The sequence below is a fragment of the Ornithodoros turicata genome, chromosome 7, assembly GCF_037126465.1.
Source record: "Ornithodoros turicata isolate Travis chromosome 7, ASM3712646v1, whole genome shotgun sequence".
NCBI lineage: Eukaryota > Metazoa > Arthropoda > Arachnida > Ixodida > Argasidae > Ornithodoros > Ornithodoros turicata.
In genome coordinates this window covers 51,221,093-51,239,423 of record NC_088207.1, presented here as the reverse complement: position 1 = coordinate 51,239,423, position 18,331 = coordinate 51,221,093, and the positions used below count along the sequence as shown (strand labels likewise).

The 18,331-nt window shown below is 42.9% G+C and overlaps 1 protein-coding gene across 3 annotated transcripts in view; it reads left to right on the top strand.

The window, feature by feature from the left end:
• LOC135401478 (ubiquitin carboxyl-terminal hydrolase 47-like) overlaps window positions 1-17,555 on the top strand; it is a 29,887-nt gene extending 12,332 nt beyond the window's left edge. The window contains exons 18-38 of one of the 3 annotated variants that reach the window (XM_064633916.1): window positions 385-553; window positions 1,016-1,120; window positions 1,994-2,201; window positions 2,267-2,382; window positions 3,280-3,399; window positions 4,197-4,323; window positions 5,104-5,178; window positions 5,760-5,996; window positions 6,150-6,253; window positions 7,919-8,000; window positions 9,218-9,309; window positions 9,392-9,475; window positions 10,139-10,219; window positions 10,321-10,436; window positions 10,738-10,856; window positions 11,056-11,186; window positions 11,951-11,998; window positions 12,084-12,214; window positions 12,646-12,717; window positions 12,842-13,009; window positions 15,343-17,555. In XM_064633916.1, the coding sequence (XP_064489986.1) occupies window positions 385-553; window positions 1,016-1,120; window positions 1,994-2,201; window positions 2,267-2,382; window positions 3,280-3,399; window positions 4,197-4,323; window positions 5,104-5,178; window positions 5,760-5,996; window positions 6,150-6,253; window positions 7,919-8,000; window positions 9,218-9,309; window positions 9,392-9,475; window positions 10,139-10,219; window positions 10,321-10,436; window positions 10,738-10,856; window positions 11,056-11,186; window positions 11,951-11,998; window positions 12,084-12,214; window positions 12,646-12,717; window positions 12,842-13,007 (2,383 nt within the window). In that variant the 3' untranslated portion in view covers window positions 13,008-13,009; window positions 15,343-17,555. Of the gene's footprint in view, window positions 1-384; window positions 554-1,015; window positions 1,121-1,993; window positions 2,202-2,266; window positions 2,383-3,279; window positions 3,400-4,196; window positions 4,324-5,103; window positions 5,179-5,759; window positions 5,997-6,149; window positions 6,254-7,915; window positions 8,001-9,217; window positions 9,310-9,391; window positions 9,476-10,138; window positions 10,220-10,320; window positions 10,437-10,737; window positions 10,857-11,055; window positions 11,187-11,950; window positions 11,999-12,083; window positions 12,215-12,645; window positions 12,718-12,841; window positions 13,010-15,342 lie in introns of all 3 variants that reach the window. The other 2 variants (XM_064633915.1, XM_064633917.1) reach the window with 2 other exon arrangements.
• Window positions 17,556-18,331: the final 776 nt, after the last annotated feature.

Here is an 18,331-nt window from a genome sequence, read left to right as displayed (position 1 = left end):
CCTCATCCTCGTTAGCTGGAGTGGCGAGTTAAGGGTGAAGGCGCGGACCTACGTTTATGCGAGTTTTTTTCTGGGAAACAAATTGCACGCATCAAAACCTTTCGCGCTATTCGGTATAATGACACACACACTTTCATCGGATGTCTTAATCTGAAATTTTTTTGGATGGCCCACTGTACTCCTTTAATGCTCTGCGAAATTGTTTAATTCACGGCTTTGTTACTGTGGTGGTTGCACAATTTTAGCGTATTGCGAACACAGTCTGGCGATCGTCTGGGCCTAAAAAGCAGCGGATGGACCAACCCAGTGGCTGATCCTATAATGATGTTGCTTTGGTTACACGTCGAGCAGTGCAGTGCCTGCATTTTTCTTCTCCTCTTTCAGCTCAACCAATGCGTACATGCTGATGTACCGTCAGATAGACAAGGAACACAATGCAGCAGCGATGGTTCCTGAAGAATTTCCACAGCACATCAAAGACCTCCTAAGGCGAATGGAAGAAGCTGAAGAACACGAAAGGCAACAAAGGGAAATTGAACGATCCAAGTGCCGGGTGCGTGCTAAACCGAAAAATGTGTGCAACGTGAAAACTAGCTATCTGAAACGGGTTGGAATGATATATTTCGTGTTGCCGATGAGCAGCATTTTATACTGATCACCCTTGGTGTTTCCCGTTGCTCTTCTAAAGTGTCGTCAGCGTCTCTCATCTTAAGTGCGGTTACAGTGGAACCTCTGTGTACTCAACATGGACTTGACAGATTATGCTTGCTGCATGAATGGACTAGCGTAGAAGCCTTCGTGCAGTCGATGTCGCAAAATTTTTGCTTTCAACATGTTCGGTATAACGTGGGCTGGTGGCTGAAGTAGTTCCATTTTCAAGTTCCATATAAGCGCAGATTCTTGCTTGTGCTCCAACTCTGGATGCACAGAAACTTACGATGACGACAAAATGTAATGTTCCAATGTAACAGTTGGCTTACGTTGGCCACTAGAGCATGTTTTTCCCCTTTTTCAGATCAAACTATTCTGTGCTCACCCACTGAAGCACACAATGAAAGAGATGAAACTGAAGGTTGACAAAGATACATCACTCCAAGAAACTACAGAAACTGCCCACAAGGTAGTACAAGGTACCTTGTACCACGACTGGTACAAGGTAGTAGCTTTACAGTGACATGTGTTAAGTCTTGTACTTTTCAAAGAGGTAATCACATGTTCTCTGCGGGATTCAAACAATGTTGCTGCATATTCTTAGGGTTCTTCGTTTTCGGGTTAAACCCGGTTTTTCACGATAGTTCCCTCCCGAACAAATTTTCAAAAGATTCGGGTAAAACCCGATATCTACCCGAAATCCTTGCGGCCCTTCAACTTGTCGTTCTCGGTAAACGGTCAGGAAAGTGAAACAAAATATCACCAAAGAAAGCTATTTGAGACAACCTATTTGTCCTCCGTTTATGATCCCCTCCTGCAGGAGTCAAAAGACGAGCTTTTGTGGAGCTCGGGCAAGTGTTTGAATACCGGGGTCATTCACTATCCCAGTTCCGAGTGCAAATATAAAGATTATTGTTTCTCGTCCCAGAGTCAACAGCAGTGGCTTGTTTCATATGCCTTTCGTCTCACCCGAATATTCCCCGGTGACATATCAGACAGATATGATAGTGCCCAATTTCTCCCCGATTTCTCGTGTAAAAATAGCACCCGATTTTTCCCTCCTGATTTTAAAAAAATCATAAAACCCGAAAACGAAGAACCCTACGTATTCTAGCCAGTCAAACAACACACTTTGTTGAAATATTGCACCGAAAAGCTCCTATGTTACACTTTGTTGCACTACTAGCAGTTCGTTGCATCGTGTTTCCCTTGTTTCTTACTGTTCTTAGGCACAACAGGAACAAAAAAAAGAAAAAAGCCTTCGTGTTATATTTTTTTAAAATATATATGTATGGCTCTTATTAACAACAGCCGTTCTGTTCCCTTGCATAACCTCCGGTAGATCATGGGTCTGCAAGGTGTCGTTCCCTTGGAGTGTTGCCGACTGGTAATGTACGACGACTGTGCAGAGTCGCTGGAATGTTCTTTCGAGGACTGCGAAGATCAACCCATCGGAGAAATCTTGGGTGGCGTCAAAAGCACATATCAGTTTGACTTACTGCTGGAGATTCGAAAGCCGCACGAAACCTTCCAGGCGTACAAGCCAGGAGGTACTGTTGTGTGACAAGTGTGAAGGCCACGTTCTCGTTTTTAAACATTCCCACGTTCTCCTCAGGGACAACCGTGAAGGTGTATAATGTCATCCTGGAGCGTGAAGACATTGGTCAGGCAACCATTGTGCGCGGTCTCAAGTCGCAGACGGTCGAAGAGTTCAAAGCGCAAGTTGCTACGGTAAAACATGATGCATGTTGCACGGCAACCTTCATGGTGTCTACCAACCTGGAAAACCTGGAAAACAGGGAATTGTCAGGGCATTCTGATTTGACTGGGAAAAGTCAGGGGATTGTCTGGGAATTTGGCCACAAAGCAGCTGAGGTCGGGGGGGAAAAATTACAGACAAGTGCCGTGATGATGCGCAGCGAATCGCAAGTGCCGACCAGTGATGCCGCAGCAACGTTACAGCGAGTAGCAGTTTGCCAATACGACAAGCTCTGAGGCAGAAAAGTAGGGTAGCCTCGCGAATACTTAATAAATGGCCACTTTTATGAGGGATCTGTGTCAAAATGTAGGAGCCGGCACCAAATTCCCTTTTGTTTTTGTCAGGGAATTGGCTTGAAATAGTCAGTGAAAACCTGGAATAGTCAGGGAATTTGAAGGCTGCAATTTGGTAGACACCCTGACCTTGCTATGTTCCAGATATGCGAGAGTTTGCAGAAACGTACTATACTGAACCAGCTTTTTAATCGATCGCAGTTTTACGAATCTGTGTCGTACTTTCGTCGACCGTTTTGTTGAATCAAAGATCGTTACAGCACGGTGCTAAAAAAAATGAAGGGTCAAGTAGTTAACCTTATGCCAAATTGCAGTGCCAAAAAGTTACATGAAATCGTTTGAGTGGACGACTGGAAATACGTAAATGCTGCATCAAAATCGTGTACAATATAAAGTGTGATGTGCTGTGCACGTGCGTGTTGTTGTAGCTTGTAGGTGCATTGGAGTGTGTGCAGTGTTGTTGCGCTGTTCAGGGTAACCTGGAAAGCAACATGCAACTGAGTTTGAGCCTCCCGTGGCATTGCGGGTGAACTTGATGGATGCTCTTCATATGTATTTTTTTTTTTCTTTATCTAGCAACTAGGGCTTCCTTCTCCGAACATGCGAATGGTGGTGGAGAGGTACCACAATGATCTCTTCTTCCTCTCAAGTCCAGAGAAGACATTGAAATCTGAGGGATTTGGCAAAAGCAATACTGTAAGACTCTTTTTTTTTTTTTTTTTTTCAAGTTTATTTATTGAATCATCATAGTTGCAACAAGCACTTGACAGTGTCTTGCATGAGCGAGAAGTGAAGATGTGGTAATACTATTGATATTTTGAAATACAAATGGAATACTCCAGGATATGCACTTGAAAAAACGCTAATGAGGAATATAGAATAAATAATGTATTGGCTTAACACAAGGCCGTCAGGATAGTATCGTTTTGGGCATGGTGGTAGCTATAAGGATACATACATGATTATCTGCACCTTTGCAGTCAAATCATTTTTATGATGAAACAATGAATGTGTTGTTCTCACAAAGCAAACTGGGAACTGGAAAAAGAACTTTCACTTCCAAAATGCTTCGTGGATTCCTCATATTGGACACTGAACACCTGCGTTGGTATCTTTCAAGTACTGGTGAAGTAGACAGAATGGAAAAAGCTACGACATGTTCAGAACGAGGGATGATTTACTGACGAGCACATCTCAGCTCACAAATTATCGTGATGGATGTGTGTGTGTTTGTCACATAGGTGTGGATATATCATTCGCTAGAGCGTCATTCCTGACGGTAATGCATTTTTTTACGGTAATGCAACACAGCATAGCTATGCTTATGATGCGTGATCATCTCCACGAGGTTAATTCTCCAGAAATGTTCACATGCCTCAACTATAAGCAATGACTAGAAGCAATCTGGCTTTCCTATGGAGCCTCCCTTACCCATTGTATGGGTTATGTATTTCTAAAATATAAAAATAACAACAAGATATGTATCTTCCCAGGTGTACATTGAATGTTACGATGAAGATGATGCAAAGAAGGAATTTAGAGATTCACATTTCTTTGAGATCCTGGATCGCCAAATGCACACAATCATGGTGCATGTTGATTTGCCTTCAGCAGATCAAGGTTTGTTCATTTCTCTTATACCTGGGGTACCTTTCATATTTATTGATTGATATCTAGTGTTGAGCATGGTACACTATTATGGGATAAAAATTTGTATTTTATTGTGAAGCATAAGTCTTATTACGTTGAAGAAATTGTTGTTTTTTCTGCAAATTACCTTCAGTGTGTAGGCCATGTTATTAACAAGTCTGGCTCGTGAGACGTATGCCATGCCGTACTACTAATCTCACGTATGTCATGTCTCACATGTAAGCCGTGTCAAGTACTTAACTCGGAGATGTACTTGGCAACGCATATTTATACAAGCAGACGAATAGCGACCCATGGGCAACTATAATTTATTTGTTGTTATTTGTATTCCGATTTTGTGACCCGTTATTACTATTACTTGCATTATTATTATGTTTTATACCATGTACATATAATTAACAAACCACTCCCCTCTGTCACGCTACCGCCCTGAGGGTAAATAAATAAAATAACATAAATAATGCTTGAAAAGCAATTCTCTCCAGGTGTGCAAACAGACTAGAACACAAGAACCCATAAATAGTCTGCTAGAAGTGCTGCAATATTCTTTTTTTTTTTCTGTTTGGCGATTTCAACTGTCGAATTTCAGTGAGCGTCTACTTTTGTGCATGGTCTGACTGTCAGACATAGTCACTAGAGTTTGGGTTGCATTCCGTGATTAACTAATAGTCCTTCCCAGGAGTTTGCTAACATGGCATGGTGTGGAAGCTTTAATATTGCATCTTGTGTTTCTGTCGTGATGCAAACCAGTGGCCCAAGAACGTCATCATGTCCCAGCCCCGAAAGAACCACGGCCATGGAATGTTGATGACGATAGTGGAACGTGTGAGTAGGTTGGCTCGTAGCTTTATACCAATTTGCAAGTGGTGGTTGCAGTTTATGGTGCAAATGAGCATGCTGGAATAAAAACAGAAAATTAACAGAAGTCATAACCAAAGAATGTGTGATGTAAAATTTTACTTGCCAATAGTGGCATTGTGTCCAAAGCTTCAATAAAAAATTTATTATAGTATATGGTATCTTACAATATGCAGATACATAAAAACAAATCTTTCACCCTAAAAATCCATATGGATAGGGGTATAGATCAGAACCTGGACTACGTACCGCACCAGTATGATTTTCTAGATTGTACGGTCTTTCCAACGTGCCTTTGCCACAGCTCGACATTTCGGGTCTCGAAACTAATGAACACAATCATCTGATAACCACGTGCTACGAGCTCGTGTGAAGGTCGACATGGCGTATCGCTGAGCTCGATCATGCCGCATATTAGCCACATACAATGAGATTTTTTTTTTTTGCTGAAGCTTTGAACGCAGCCCACAAGGTACCCAGTTTTAAGTTCTGCCGCGGGTCAGTACACATTCCTGTTGTCTAAGTTCCGTTTGGATATCTTGTTACAGTGGCGAGAACACAGGCACAGGCTGCTGGAACGAGCGATGACTATGACAGTGACCTCTGTGATTCCTCTTCTTCTGGATGTCAGGGAGGAGGAGGCGACCAGTCAGAAGACTCGAGCTTGACAGACAGTGAGCGCACCCTCGTCGGCGATGACATTTCTCCCAGGAACAATTCTCCCGATTTTGTCTTGGACAGGGAGACCGAGCTTTCACAGCTCGGGCCTTCAGGACCACCCAACGGTAACGTAACATTCCTGTCTCGTTAATTTGCTGAGATATTGGTTGCACTCTGTCGTCTGCATCGCTCGATTTTCTGTGAATTCTTTCCTTTTGACAAATTTGAAAAGTCTCTTTAGATTTATTGCTCTTTTTTCTTTCTTTTTTCTTTTTCAGACATCAGCAAGAACCTCGAAGAAGAGCTGCATAATCCCTCGTCCAAGGAAGACGCACGTGTGTTAGACAACACAACTGCTTTTAATGGAGGAGATGACTATGTCGTAAGTTTAAATGAGTCATACCGTACGAGTCAACGTAATTTTTTTTAAAGTTTAGCTTGACAACAGGTTTTTTTGCTCGGCTCATGCAAGTAATATATTTTCAAGTATAATTAGAGCCTGAAGTTTTCGGGAAATATTTTTTTCTAAATTCAGTGGGGTAAAACTTGGGTAAATAAACATGTGCACTAAATTAATGTGAATTCGGGTGAAAAAACTTCCAGTATGCTAAATTCGGGGTGAAATCTGGCTCAGTTGCTCAAACTAACTGTAGTGGTTTGGTAGAAACGGTGATCTAACTGAAATTTTCTGCCAAACAAGTAAATTAGTGCATTCCTACAGACATCCCAGTGAGGGCAATTTGCCAGGTAAAAACCGGGTTTCATCCTAAAGAGGCAACCTTCAATTCGGGGTGCAAATTCGGGGAAGAATCGGGTAAAACCCTAAAACTTAAGGCTCTAAGTATAATTGACTACAAAATTGGTTTGTAGAGCACTGACAGACAAAAGTGAGAGCATCATGAACACAAGTGAACTGTTAAATCTTTGTGAAACACACCTACTGTTTAAAAAAGTATGTATGTAAAAAAATACGCAAGTTTCAAGTATTTGCACAAGCTCTGTGTAAATATCCACAGCCATTGGTGACAGTGGAGAATGGTGATCGGAGTATGCAGTAGGGGGCACTGTGAAGCGCAAGTGTTGTGTTTGTCCTACGTTTCATTGCATCAAGTACTACTATGTCACTTGTCTTAATACCTGCTGCATAATTGACCTTGACACGCACCTTACGTAGAGCATAGTCATCAGGGTTGCGGAGTTCCCACTCCGGGGTTGGAATGATTCCGGAATCATTCCAGATTTATCGGAGCCCGGAATGGAATTGGAATGGAATGGCGGAAACTGCCCTGGGAATGGAATTAGGGATTTTTTCGCAGGCGGAATGGAATTGGAATGTAATGGTCTGGGTGCCGCACGGTCAAGGGCGATGGTTTGGTTTGGTTTGGTTTTAAGAAAAAATAAAATGGAGATTTTGGCTTCACTAGTGTGAGGCCCGCAACCCCACATCACTTGCACCAGTTACTTTAGTGGAAAACTCCTGTAATGATGATGCCAATGAAAAGGAGGAGGGCGAAATAACCTTGTCTTTGTGCTTTTTTCGTGCTGGGTGATGTCAGTCTCCTCTATAGCACTGCTGGGCTAGCTAGTACGGTTACCGGTCCTAATTCTTTCATTGCTGGAATTAAAGGAATGGAATGGGGCTGCCAAGCCATTATAGGAGTGGGAATTGACCATACCTTTTCATTCCGAGGAATTGAAAGGAATGGAATTATCACAAATCTTCATTCCTCGGAATTGGAATTGGAATTGGAATGGAATGGGAAATGGGAATGGAATGGAATAGCACTGCTGGGCTAGCTAGTACGGTTACCGGTCCTAATTCTTTCATTGGTGGAATGAAAGGAATTTAATGGGGTTGTAAAGCCATTCCTGGAGTGGGAATTGACCGTACCTTTTCATTCCGAGGAATTGAAAGGAATGGAATTATCGCAAATCTTCATTCCTCGGAATGGAATTTGAATGGAATGTGGGATCCCATTCTGCAACCCTGATAGTCGTCCTGCATATGTGATCCAGGATATTGAAATCTCCAAATGCCTTTCAGCAGCCTGTTGAAGCTTTACCGAAAGAGGAGCCCCGGCGATACTTCCGCGCAAGACCTTACACAGACCCCGAGGATAACAGTCGACGTGAGTGAAAACTTATTGGCTCAGATTTCCTACAAACTTGTGTGTATGCAGAGCAGAGGAATGTTTGTGATTATTTTCCTAATGAAATAACTTTGATACAAGAAGATTGATACAAAAAAAATTGATCCTCAGCCAGCACAACAGATAACTAGCCTCACCCGATCTCGACAGATTGCTTCGGTATTTTTCCCATCACAAGCTTCACTGTGTTGGCAGTTCAATACGAGAGTCGATGCTGCACAGTATCTTTGTTTCCTGTATACTTACCAATCTTGCTACCACATTTCGAAGAAGTGGCAACTTCTTAGGCACCGCACCGCGTTCCTTCATTTAAAAGATTTGGAGACCTACCGAGGTTTTCCACAAACCCTCCATGACCTGCAGCAGCTAAGTCTCGCCATAAACTTGCCACCGCTGAGCTGAGTGCATCAGTTGCCAAGCACTGGCACACAATGCAGTGCACATTTCCCATGTAACCAACTAGCAGATAGGGTATTGTGATTATTTATAGGATACAGTATATTTGGATATCAAATATGCTGCTGGATTAAAAGAGAAGCAGAATAATAATTGGGGGTTTTACGTCGCGAGACAACTTGAGATCATGAGCGACGCCACAGCGGTCAGTCTCTGGATTGCTTTTGCCCACCTGAGGGTTCTTTAACATGCGATGAGAGAAGCAGAAAACACCCAATCCTTGCCCCCCTTCGAACTTCGAGCAAGATAGATCCCGAAAGCACTTTGCTGCGTACAGTATTGACGATAGCAGTACTAAGTATGGTGGTCGTGATATCAAGAGTAAGAGGAAACGTGAGGTTGAGACTTAATGAGTAGAGCCTGAAGTTTATATGTTGTACCCGATTCTTCCCCGAATTTGCACCCCGAATTGAAGGTTGACACTTTAGGGTGGAACCCGATTTTTACCCGGCAAATTTCTTTCACTGGGATGTCTGTAGGAATGCAATAGCTTATTCGTTTGGCGGCAAATGCAGTTACATCACCGTTTGTACCAAACCAGTACTGTTTATTTGTAATAGAGCCGGATTTCTCCCCAAATTTAGTGTACTGGAAGTTTTTTCACCCGAATTCGCATGAATTTAGTGCACACGTTTATTTACCCGATTTTAACCCCCCGAACTTAGAAAAAAATATTTCCCGAAAACTTCAGGCTCTATTAATGAGCTGCATTCTTACCTGTATCGTTATTCATTGTTCAGAGTTGAGAGTCTTCGTCGACAAACGAATTACCTTTGGAGGCCTAAAAAAAGAATTGGAGCCGTACGTAGGTGTCAGTGCAGACTATTTCAAAGTAAGTGTACTCCCGTCGAGCAAGCTGTGAGTGGGAAAGAAAAGCAAAACAGATGTATGTGATCGCTTTATTTTATTTTCAGGTGTTTAGGATATATTCAAATAATCAAGAGTTTGAATGTACGAAGCTCACAGACAATATGATTTCGTACACGAACGATGAAAAGGTAAAAAACAGGATTAACGTATTTTATTCGGGAGATTTTTTACAGAGTTCGAGGTAACTCGTTACTGTAACTAAGTTCCTTTTTTTGGTAACTTGTAACTTAACTCTGTACTTTTGCGCCGTGGTAACTTTCAGAGGAACTCGTTCCTTTTCCAGGTAACTTTACCAAAGTAAGTTAAGTTAAGTTCCAAGTTACTTTTAACTCGCTTTTCACTCACGTCCACATATTTTCTTGCTTTCTCTCCGGTTCCTTCATGGCATTTTGCCATAAAACGTGATATTCAATCAATGACAGTACTTTATTCAGGAAGTAAGAACCGCTGCCATTGAAATGAAGCTGACCCATTGTGCGCCCACACGGAGTAAGATGCTAGCGTTCGAATAGACCTCTACCAGAGAAACGTCATCATGACATTGGTAGACAGACTGAAACCGAAACAAATCGAAGTAACTTGGAAGTAACTCGTCCTTTTTTTTAAGTAACTCAGTAACTGCGAGTTACATTTCAGGCTGAAGAACTTCGTTATTAACTTTACATTTTGCACACGGTAACTTAGCTTGTAACGAGTTCTTTTTGACGGGTAACTTCTCAATCTATGATTTTTTATGACTAAGAAAGGGTCATGTGCTGTGAACTTCACGTGTGTCTTGCTTGCCCTTCTAGTTTGAAATCAAGCTTGGAAGGGCACTGAGGTCCGGAGAACATCGTCTAAAGATATATCTTCTTACTCCCACGGCTGCGGAGGTATGTGTGCTGCAGACTGGAAAACGTTATTGTTTAGTTTCGTATGTCCAAACGTGTGTGTTTGAGATGTTTGTTTATTGATTTTATCCTGTTCGATGTAGCCAAGCAAGTTTTTACTGGACTGGATTATTCCAAAAGGAGCCCCAGTACAACAAGTGAAGAAAGAAATCTTGCCCGAGATAAAGGAGAGATGTCAGTTGGATATTCCCTTGAACAGGTTGGAATCGCTCAATAATGGGCTGCTTAAAGAAGTGACATGGCTCGCGGTCATAGTGTGTAGATTACACAAGTAAAGCGTTCACACAGTGTTGCCTGATGCTGCATCCCAGCTTTAAATTGGTTTGCTCATTTATTTAATCTCGTAATCATATGAGATCAAGTGAGGTTATTGAAGTACATTAGGGTTCATGCTGATTTTTGGCATTCCATAAGTCACGTAGAACTGAAATTTATTCATGCTTCTTTTTTTTTTTTAATTGGGTACGTAAACACATCACTTTGTCAACAACTTTGTTCAGGTGCCGGTTACGGAAAAAGACATCTACCAACCCTGGAGCAGTCTACCTCAACTCCGGCAAGTTTGACGAGGATGTTCCAACGTTCCTGTCGTATGAGGTCTTCCTTGAGGTTCTGCCAGGCAAGTATTTATTTCAATCCAACGAATGCCGTTGAAGAAATTGAATTGAAGTGTGCAACTGGGTGTTGTGAGGCCTGTGTTTGTGTATGTTGCGTTGTCTCATCCACTACAACGTTGCATAAGGGTTTGTTTGTTTTGCTAAAAATTAAGTTGCAGAATGTAGTTTACGGGCTAACTTTTTTGCAAATTTTCGTTGCAGGACCTGATAAGGTGATCTCTTCGTCGAACATGGCCCTGTTTGTTCGAAGGTGGCGACCCTCTACGTTCACGTTTGATCCTCTTGACGAACTTGTTCTTGAACAGCGAACCTTTAATTGCCTGAAAGAAACAGTAAGCACTCGTATGCTTTCTTTCAACTTCAGTCTGGATGGTGTGCTTTTGTCGTGTGTGTAATTCAAAGTGGCTTGGGCCTTACTGAGTATAATAGTTTATAGTTTGAGCAGGTTTTTTCTTTTTTTTTTTTTTTTAAATCTGGACCAAAAGTTTGGTTTATTTCAAGAGCTAGGATAAAATTAGGAGATATCACATGAAACAGCAGATTTTCTGGTGGAAAGCAAAAAAAAAAAGTGCTTGCATTTCAAATGAACATTAGATGTTTAACGGCAGTGCTGAGTGCGAAGTGATTAGCTCTCCAGCGCGAGTCTCCAGCAGAGTCTCCAGTGTATGTGTAAGAGGCTGAATTTGCATTTTGGCGAGTTTGATTTTTACGGATTTCCAGGTTTTACCAGAATTGATTGTGCAAATTGGGGGGGTAAAGATGGGTTTTACTGGGTTTTACCCAATTATAGTTTTTTTAATGGGTGTTAACCAAAAAACACAAGGTTCTATCTATAGTGTGCTGTGGTATGACTGGACTGCCCTGACATCTTGTTTTCAGTTACGCGTACAGTGTTTATGTAGAGCAGATGTTGCTTAAATGTACGCACATCGCAACAAAGATTTGGCTCGTAGGCATGCCTATTTCAAAGCCTTTGCTGACGACAGGAGATATCACATTGATCACATGTTTGTAATTGTTGTTATAAACAATGTTATTTCATGTAAAAGAAATATACCTGATACTTATTAATCAGCCTTGTGTTCCTCTTTGATAGTTATCTACACATAGTGGCATCGAAAAGGACAATTTGGAAGTTGCCAAGGTGGATATTATTTCATTTTCGATGTGTCCATGATGGGACAGTGGGAATACTTTAGGGTTAATGTCATGCTTGCCCTATGTTCTAGTGCCCTGGTCCCTTCCCGTGCACCGTGTCGTCGTTGACAGTAAACACAGAAACAGAATGGCATGGGACCGCGACTTCTTTGTGTTCCTGGCCACTCTATATCAATGAAGACGGCCTCGTGGTATTATACAGGTCAGTTCTGGGTCATGCCTAAGTTATACTTAGATCTTGAAGTTTTAGGGTTTAACCTGATTTTTCTCCGAATTTGCACCCCGAATTGAAGGTTACCTCTTGAGGGTGAAACCCGATTTTTACCCGGCAAATTGCCCTCACTGAGACGCCTGTAGGAATGCACACTAACTTGTTTGGCAGCAAATGCAGTTACATCACCATTTGTACCAAACCAGCACAGTTAGTTTGAGCAACTGAGTCCGATTTCTCCCTGAATTTAGCATACTGGAAATTTTTTTACCCGAATTCGCATGAATTTAGAGCACATGTTCATTTACCTGATTTTTACCCCCCTAATTTGGAAAAAAAAAATATTTCCCGAAAACTTCAGGCTCTAGTTATACTTTCACTTCTTTCTTTAAATGTCTCGCCTGTTATGCTTCTGTCCACAGGGATAAGACTGAGCCCGTAAGAGAATTAACGGAAGAAGAAAAGCGCGAAATCACAAACAGGGAAACCGCACGGTAAGTCTCTGCTCCTGGTTGTTGTTGCTGAAGAAGAGGGCTATCTTTTCTCGTATTATTTTCACTTTTACTCGTAGCATAGTGTAGTACATAGTGTATTTTACTTGTCATTCGTATTTTTCAGAATGAGCAGGAGCATGATGACAGTGCCTTCTCCGAGGAAGGAGAAAGCACTCAAGATCTATGTGGGAAGCCCTCCCAGTACAAGCACGCTGTCACAGAACCCTAGTAACAGTGTCCAGTCGCAAACACAATCCGCCCATCACGCAGTGCCTCTAGATTTGGATTGAAGGTAAATTCCTCGTCGCAATTTCATAAATTGGTAATTTTTTGTGACGTTCTTTTCTTTGATGTGTGTAAGCGGGATAAGATGTCTGGAAGTTGCTAGAATTGCAAAATTGCAGTTGATCCCTAATACCCGTAGGTACTCTGCAGATGTCAGTGTTTGGTAACACTGTTAACACTGGTAACACTGTTGTTACAGATGTTTTTACCCGTTCGAACTTTCGAAACAATGTTGTCACCCATCACCACCTTGGTAATCAAGTTTTGGGTCTATAGTGTGGTTCCAGAGGTACAGAATTCGAGCATCACAGAATTCAGTTTCTTCTGCGATGCAGTCTGTATTCAACCGTAATACAAAATTACTCTCCCACCGAGAATCTTGAGAAACAGTGTTCTAAAATGTGGTTTGTGACTCTCCGAGCTTGCACACCAAACTTAAGTCAGAGCAGCCCTATTTTCTAAAGCAGTCGCACACTGAAAAGATGGCGCAGCGATTGGTCCTCCATCACCCTTCTTTCAAGTCCTCGTGGAGTTGTGTGGCGTCACTAAAAGTGATCGATGTTCGTTTCCGAGGAGATCGCCCTGGACATCTTGGAATAAACCGTGCCGATGAGGCAGAATCGCGACTTTCAATTCCGGGAAGATCGCCGTGGGTACCTCGGAATAAAACGCGAGTTACGTGTACCTTAAGTGTTTGGTTCGAATTTGGTTCGAATGGTTTGGGGCTCTTCCCCCCAAAGTATTGAATGTACCCCCTCAATAAAAGCGATGTTTTTGGGTTAAAGAAATGTGCGTCTTATAGGTAAGCACGAGTAAATACGGTACATTCAACATGGCTGGAAATTATCGAGCAGCCTATCGGGAGCCCCCATGTACAATATTTTCTCTGTGCGGTGTATTGCCACTGCACGATCAAATTTACAAGAGCTCCCAGAGAAAGTAGCCATCAGTTCAAATGGCTTGATCTCCTCGTGTGACGTCAGCAGACCCAGCACGGCATTGGCCACTGGAAACCGATCTGCTTCTGCTACAACGCTTGGGCCGTGCTAGGCTGCGTGACGAAATCACCTGATTGGCCCTCCCATTGGGACTGCGAATGTCATCAGTTGACTCATTTGCCTCCCTCGTTCACTTACACACTCTTTGAAAGAGTGGAGGAGGGTTTCTAGAGTGTCCACTCGCGCAATACAGGTGAGCTGCGCTTGGCGTTCTTTCGCAGGGGTTTATGTCACACATTGCACAACACCCCGCAGCAAAAAAATAAATAAATAAATTGCGGAATACAGTTTACTGCTACCGTAAGCTTTTTTTTTTTTTTTTGTAAGAAAGGTAATACAGTTGAACCTCTATATAACGAATTTGTAAATGCTGGCTCTTTGTTTCGTTAAATCGAGATATTCGTTAAATGGAACACGCCAAGTTAAACAAAGATGGCCGCCGCACTACCAGCGCCGCGCGTACCGCAAAACATCATTTGTCATAAAACAGGTACTAAGGTAAGAAGGGCACAAAATATCAAGCTTTATTCATTACATAACGCTAGGTAACGCGTAATTTGTGCACAATATCGTTCTGAGCATTCATAACCTTCGTAACTCCGGATGACCTCGACTGCTTTCTCCTACGCGATCGCGTATCGAAGTTTCTTGGTTGGTTCACTTGCACTCATGACGTCCGGAAAGAACAACCGTACACCGCCGAAAAGAACGAGAAACGGGTACATGTCACGTAGACGTCTGCGCAGATGGAACCTGGCAGCGGCATCATGCCCATTTTACCACCGTCAGCATCAGCGGCGCGAACAAAAACAAGTAATGAAAAGGCACAAAACCGCAATGTACCGTCGTCTTCATCAACACAAGCAAATTAGACTTCGCGAGATGTCAGCAATGCGTGTTTTCTTGTCCGAAAACAGGTGCGAAGAGACCCTCGCGCCGGTTTCGAAACAGCGTCTGCGCAACGATTACCGGCGGCGGAGACGCACATGTCGGCACGCTCGTGCCTACAGCACGTGACAACCGAAGTAACCAACGAAAACTCGCGTAAGGACAACAGAGAGGGAAGGTTTCTCCTCCTTTTCTTCGTGGTGAAGGGGAAAGACACGCGCAGAAGAGCCCAGAGATTTCATTAAATAGAGGTGACCAAACGAATGTATTTCGTTAAATCGAATGCAAAAATACATTGGCGTCTATAGGGATGTGTTCGTGCAACGGAAATTTTTCGTTAAACAGAGGATTTCGTTAAATCGACGTTCGTTATTGAGAGGTTCAACTGTAGGGGATTGTAGAAAATTTCACAGGGCCCAACTCATTGCTGGACTTTGTTGTCCTTGCCTTCCAGGAAGTGATGCTCGGACTCTTTTTGAGACAGAGTGCCACCGTGTCACGGCCACGAAATTGTAGATGTGTGTCACCAGGTGATGCAGTGCTGCTTGCGATCCCTACTTCCTCCCTCAAAGAAAAAAAGAAGTGTGTCTTTTGTACATGAGCTCCTGCCGTAGGAACGCTTCCAAACACTGTTTGCCTCTCCAAGAAAAGGGTGCCACGGGACTGCGGATCGTGAAGAACTGTCCTGCTTAGGAAATGATTGAAACACTTTGCAAGGGCATACCCTGTGTAGGGCAGTGTAAGTATTCTGTTGCATTTTGCAGCATGATTTGACATGCTGCTGAAGAATCAAATCTCCTCACTATGGGCTTCTGTTTTTGTTGCTTGCCAGAGTGATATATTTGTTTTGAGACTGGAGTGGACATTAGTAACTGAACTTGCGTTTGGTTGTTAGAGGTGGTAACAGCGAGAGAGGGTCTTTCGCTCTGTAAGATAAGCTGATGAACGAAATTTTTAGTGGTGATGTTCCGTCACTCAGTTGTTCGCTTTTTTAATCATTTAATTATGTCGGTGAGCACTACAAAACCTTGTGTGTTGCATTGGAGATTATGCTAGCTATCACACCGAAAGTGGTGTACAACGAAACTGTGCATTGAACAAGGGGCTTTGGGGAGGGTTGTCTGTCAGCATTCTTATACGTATAATTCTATTGAATTGGTTTATGGCACATGTTTAAAGCGCTCGTTTACTTCGAAATGTTTAGTCATCAGATTTTGTAGGGCGGCAGCCAGTGTGGTACATCAGCACATTGTCCTTTGAGAATCACACCAACCACCACGATTTTGAGCCAGCGGGCAGTTTCGACCGGACAAAGCGATTTTGTTGTTCCCACCCCCTGCAATGTGCAGTTCACCTTGTGTGTTTAATGTTTCTACCCGTTAAAGCTTTCTTTGTAACAAATGTTTGAGGTAGAGTGCAAGCCGGCAGACAGAGGGTCTCTTGACAAGTTCATCGTGCCGAGCCTTGCATTGCCAAAATATTACCACACACTAGTAGTCTATAATTTTGATGTTGTTACTGCCCTACTGAGTCTGCTAAACTCAAGAAGGAATCAGTTGAGTCAGTTATGGAAAAGTAGTCGATGTGTTGAACTGTCAGCAGCCTGTGTTCGAGGCGCTTTTATTAGTGTTTTGTTTTTTGTTTTTAATGGGAGGTAACAGAGTACAACAGCTCTTTGTTCCTTTTAACTTCTATGTCCCTATGCATCCTTAATTTATGTATATGACAATGTTTGTGAGCGGGTCTATGTTATGTTATAAGTTATCGGTAAGTTAAGACCGGGCCTGGCTCGTTGTAGTGCTTGCGCAAAAAAGGAGGGCATTGGAACACTGTCCAGCTTTCTGCAACAACAGTTCTGTTCAGCTTACTTCCCCTCAGACTTAAGGAGGGATACCACGCCTGTAATGGTTTTTACGAATGTAGATGGCGCCACATGTACCCGCGGATAGGTTTTCTCAACGGTGTTCATTGGCGCACTCACCATGCCCTGCGTGGGGCTGTGTAGTCCCTATCAACGCGGGTGACCTCACTCTTGAGAGGCTCAAGGGAGAGTGCAAGCCAGAGGGCACTTACGAGAAACAGGATCATACTCAAGAACCCACTCTAGTGTTCCCGTGAGAATCATGCATTCAATTGTGCTGGCAGTTTTCGTAAGAATTCTAGTTCCATGGCTTTTCATGTAGAATTGTATTCTTTTAATGTATCGAGGCAGATGGCATAGATACAAAATTTAAACCCAGTGAAGTCATGCAGGGCACCAGGCAAGGCATCAGAAACTCAATGATGCCGCAGATATGGAATTTACCGTGACTCGTGCGACATGCTAAACTGCTCCGTATTATATTAACATAGTTCTCATGGAAGCGCTATGGTGGGTTGTTGCAACACATCCCTGCTTAATTTTGTTGAAATAATTTGTATGAAAAACAAATTTCACTTTTTATTGTCACTAATTCCCCAATCAGTTACCATAATAGACCTGACAGTGAGGAGACTGATCAGGTAATCGAGCGTACAATTACATTATTAGAAAATCATCGGGACACTGGGACACCTCAAACTGCAAGCTCCATCTTGTGTGTGTGGAGCGCCAACTGTATTATCACAGTTGATATTGTAAAAGAGAAATTACATCTTTGTAGCAAATAAAATGTCATTTCAAAAATCCTACTTTGCCTTGTGTATGCACGGACAACAAAAGAATACAGGTGTAGCAGCCACAACAGAGGCATAGTATAAGTGTCGTCGTAAAATTACATACGAGGTGTGTTCAAGTCAAACCGGGACCTTCTGTCTCCTTAGTGTACAATTGGCTCGCGCTACTTCTTTTTCGTCATTTTCACACGCGACAGGCCTCTGCGTTCACCACCTGGTGGTCCAAAGTTTGTGCTAGAGTCACTAAATAAGCTACGCTTCAGAGTAACGACACTGAGGCAAAAACAGCCGCCATGTTGTTTCGGATGACCTCCAGCCCCACCTCTATTTTGGCAGTAGAAATAGATGAAGATGAAGTTCAGCAGTGGAAGAAGACAACACTTCGAAGAGCGCTAAATGGATGGCGATGGAGGTCATCCGAAACAACATGGCGGCTCAGTGTCGATACTCTGAAGCGTAGCTTATTTAGTGACTCTAGTTTGTGCAAAACAGAAGACACGTGCTGGACAAGATGGCCGACAACGAGGTGAGCGCGCACATCGAACAGCGAATTGTCGTGAAGTTTCTCGTGAATGAAGGCGTAAAGTCATCTGAAATTCACAGAAGACTTCAGGCTCAGTATGGCCACGATACACTTAGCCGCAGCAAAGCGTTTGAGTGGTGCAGACGGTTCCGAGACGGCCGTACATCAGTGCAGGACGATCCCGGCCGGGGCGGCTCAGAACCAGTGTCAGAGTTCCTGAGAACATCCAAATTGTGGAGCGCCTGATCCTCAAGGACCGACGGAT